This window comes from Atta colombica, unplaced genomic scaffold, assembly GCF_001594045.1.
Source record: "Atta colombica isolate Treedump-2 unplaced genomic scaffold, Acol1.0 scaffold155, whole genome shotgun sequence".
Taxonomy (NCBI): Eukaryota; Metazoa; Arthropoda; class Insecta; order Hymenoptera; family Formicidae; genus Atta; species Atta colombica.
The window spans coordinates 1,591,448-1,595,784 of NW_017259245.1; the positions used below are offsets into that span (position 1 = coordinate 1,591,448).

Genomic DNA, 4,337 nt, shown 5'->3' on the forward strand with positions numbered 1-4,337 from the left:
ATATTACATATTTTTGTGATAAAATTATTTAGATTGAAATTCTTTCAATATATAGTTGACCTATTTTCAATATATAGTTAACTTAAAAAATATGGATACTTCAAGATATTTGTTAAAAAAAAATTGATTTAAAATTTGTTAAAGAATCTGTGTTTTAAGGAAAGTATTTGGTAATAATTGTATGTAAAAGATAGTGTGTAGTAGTACGTATATAGTAGTGTACGTGTATAGTAGTAGTAGTATAGTATATACGTGTATTTTTAAAATAATTAATAAAATTAATAATTAATAATTAATAAAATGAGAATAATTAATTTTTGGAATTTCTGAATTTTTCGCGTTACAATTAAAAACTTCATAAATAGCATCATTAAGCATCGTTATAAATGTACATTCTTATGTTCTTGCGTGGATTTTTACGTAAACGCATTAACATGTACAAATAGGTACTTTTTAGTCTCACATTCGAAGATTGCTAATACAAACATATAAGAATACGCGTGAGCATTTTAATGTAGCGTAGGAGGCTCGCGAATGTCGTTATGGATGTCGCGTGAATCTAAGAACACTCACGCGATACTCGCGAAGATATGAAGACATAATCTTCCATGATTCCGTGTAAGTGCGGAATTAACCTACTTTATATCGCGTAGTGACTAATTTGAAATTGAATAGAATTTCGCGTATTTCGGCATGCGACTTGTGTTTCATTCATTACGATATTACGTGGCGCAATTACGATATGTAAATGACTGATAATCGCATACAAAATGCATGTATGTAATCATGTATATTTGACGGTAATTGCGTACGAATGATATATGAACGGATAATATCAATTTAGATAATATCAGTTGTGTCGACATTGCGTGAACATATATGTGTAAAGTACTCTTCGGTAATGTCCATGTCTACCAGTGTAGATTAACTTTAATTTCAATTTTTCATCTTTTTTTGATTCTTAGAGCGAGATTAAAATTAATCTACACTAGTGAAAACGGGTATAAGTACGAAATCTCTATGCTGTTTCTCTTGAACCGCCGATTCTTGATTCTTTGATTAATTTCGAGTTGTTTGTTCCTTTGAAGAAACTACAAGGTTTTTTCCATTCCCATTTTCAACATTCCCTGAAAAAAAGCAATCGAGAAATCAGATCTCTGTACAACTCAAGTAATGCTCGATTATTATGATAAAGTCGAGATGATGTCACTCTCTTGATTGAGATTGTATATCATGGAATGTGTCATTTAATTGTAGGTACTTGCCGCAACGTCCGATATCTGAAAAATACAGAAGATCTGAACTAGTGAAGATCTACATGGATGAACGATTCTAAACTTTCTCAGGATAATGCGCGGACTGACAATTCATTTTATCGCACGAATTGGAGCGAATAATTCATTCGACAGGGAGAGGACACCGAAGGAGATGCATAATATGACGATCTCAAAATATAATTTAACTTTGTATATTTAATATACAAAAAAAATTCTATTGCCTTCATATTCTACGAGTGATAATATCTCTTAATGTCGGAAAATGATCGAATTCTGCGAAATGCTCCCGAGTTCTGAAGGAATATGCTAGAACATTATTGTTCGTTCATGTAGATTCGCATAATAATTTTTCGACTAGAGAACATGGAGGATATAAAAGTGCCGAACCTAGGACAGGCCGCATCGGCCGCATGTTCTATGGCAACTAATTTCCTGGCGCCGGTGAAGACCGAGCGGCAGATTTATGAAAATTCGATGCTCGAGGACGATCCTAATGCAAACTCAGTAATACCGACCTCGCAGGAAGACAGAACTGTGCCCAGATGGGGTCCGAATCACAAAGGCGCCCAAGAGCTCGCGAATCTATATAGCACTGGTACGTAGAATCTCCTTATCCCAATCATTTAAGATCGACTATTCTTGTTTTCTCTGTGAAAGCATTTGCATAGCGATGATAAAACGCCATTGTCCTTAAAATTTTTGGGTTACTAAGAATATACACACCTTAAATATTTTTGCTTCGTTATGAGAAAAAGAGAGAAGATATTCATTAACGTATCCAAGAATTTAACTGTATATTTTATTTAAAAGAAGCGAATGTGTAATAGACGCGTTTTTTCTATTTTAGCATAACGATCCAAGCGATTTTTAAAAACTTTAGATTTTTTGCTTATTAAAAATATTTATATATGTTATTATTTATACAGGGTATAAATAACAACTGCCGCATTTCCTCTTAAAGACATCTTGAGGTAATTTTTGTATTAGGATTTTCGTTTTAAAATTACCTTAAGAATACGTTTTTAAGAGCATGGTGTAAGAAGTAAAATGAATCATTCACACGGATGCGTAGTGGAGAGATCTGTCAATTAATCAATTTTTGAGTTCATTTGCAGAAATTCATATGTATTATATGATTCGTTCTGTAAATAAGTACACTGCAAATTAGTACAATTTTGATTGATCGAACTCCACTATTATGCGTAATCGTTCACCTTTTATAATTCCATTATGCTTAAGAGGAAATGCGGTTGTGAGACATCCTATATATTATGATTAAAAGTATTTATATTATGTATTTATAACAACAAATTATTGATAACATACTTCCAGGAAAGAGAACACAAGAGTGTATCTGTGTAGGAATCTGTATCACTCTGATAGCTGTGAACTCTATATTCGTGCTCATCAAATTACGACTAGAAAATTTGAGCTCCATAGCAATAGCTGCACTGTGTGGTATCATTACCGCCGACTTTGGCTCTGGTTTGGTTCATTGGGCTGCTGATACCTGGGGATCCGTTGAACTTCCAATCCTGGGGAAGGTAAAGTATCGAAAATATAGAAATGTTTCAAAATAAATCATGAATTTAATTTATGAAGAACTTTTTTTTTCTTCTCAGAATTTCCTACGACCATTTCGCGAACATCATATAGATCCTACCAGTATAACGAGACATGATTTCATAGAAACTAATGGCGATAATTTTATGGTCGCGATACCAGTCTTGTCTAAGCTCACGTGGGATTTTCTAACGTTGTCTGAAATGGAAATGCAACAACGATTCGTGTGGACGTGTTATTGGTTCCTGCTTGCCATTTTTGTAGCAATGACTAATCAGGTAAACGTCTAATTAGAGGAATATTAGAAAAATATACGGGTAAATATCTCAATTTTAATAAAATTATCTTTTAGAATATTAATGATGTGCTCTAATGTTATAATTAAATACAATACTTATACAATATTAAAAATTGTTTTGTATATTATCAATTAAAGGATAATGTATTTTACAGATACATAAGTGGTCGCATACATATTTCGGATTACCTGGCTGGGTTATATGGCTTCAAGAGCTCAGGATTATCCTGCCGAGGAAGCATCACCGCGTACACCACGTCGCACCCCACGAGACTTACTTTTGCATCACTACGGGATGGCTGAACTGGCCTTTAGAAAAACTTCAATTTTGGTATATTTTAGAGGTGATAATCGAGTGGTCCACCGGTTGTAAACCTAGAGCTGACGATCTGAAATGGGCGCAAAAACGTTCTTGAGAATTAATAATCGTCCTCCTTTCCTTACTGTATATTTTACTATATGATCGAGATATTTAACGTACGGCCAAACGTAACGGAAAAAAACACAAACATCGAACTAAGTAGAGATTAAGTGAAAGATTTGTATGGGCAATAGTAAAAAACAGCTTGTATACATGAAATCTTCAATTGTTTGAAGAGATATCGAGTATGTATACATATTATACTTTTTCTTTTCGTATTACGATACGAGGCCTTTTGAAGACAGATAAAGTGCATAAGGATAAAATAGCATTATTCGATATGCTTTTAAAGTTTACACGTTTTTAATACGTACGCGCAATAATACATGTATGTATGTGTGTGTGTGTATGTGCGTGCGTGCGTGCGTGCGTGCGTGCGTGCGTGCGTGCGTGCGTGTGTGTGTGTGTGTGTGACAAATAAGGAATAAGTATAAATTTCAGAATCACGCTTACGAAATTGCAATCTGACAAATCTGTCAACACCATGTCGATAACTTCTTTATGTATCGCACAATCATCGCGTATCAATTTTTGCACAAACTTATTTTAACACGATGTACAAGAGAGCAATTCGAGAAAAACCACCGTGATATTAAAGGCCAGATATGAGACATAATAATAAGCTAAAGTATTTCATATTTTTTTAAAATACACGATTGCATTTTTCTAATGTGTCGTTAAACGAATAAAAGTAAACATGAAAAATATGTATGATAACACATGATAGAGATATGCGCATATATTTGTATATATATGACTGCATATACATGCGTATACG

General features: G+C 33.6%; 1 protein-coding gene across 4 annotated transcripts in view; it reads left to right on the forward strand.

Moving 5' to 3' along the window:
• The window catches only part of LOC108685602 (transmembrane protein 189), a 14,260-nt gene extending 10,460 nt beyond the window's left edge, over positions 1-3,800 (forward strand). For 3 of the 4 annotated variants that reach the window (XM_018190466.1, XM_018190469.1, XM_018190467.1), the window contains exons 2-5: positions 1,258-1,872; positions 2,610-2,821; positions 2,900-3,118; positions 3,294-3,800. In XM_018190466.1, coding sequence (XP_018045955.1) covers positions 1,641-1,872; positions 2,610-2,821; positions 2,900-3,118; positions 3,294-3,554 — 924 coding nt within the window. In that variant the 5' untranslated portion in view covers positions 1,258-1,640 and the 3' untranslated portion in view covers positions 3,555-3,800. Of the gene's footprint in view, positions 1-581; positions 619-1,257; positions 1,873-2,609; positions 2,822-2,899; positions 3,119-3,293 lie in introns of those variants that run through there. The other variant, XM_018190468.1, reaches the window with a different exon arrangement.
• Positions 3,801-4,337: the final 537 nt, after the last annotated feature.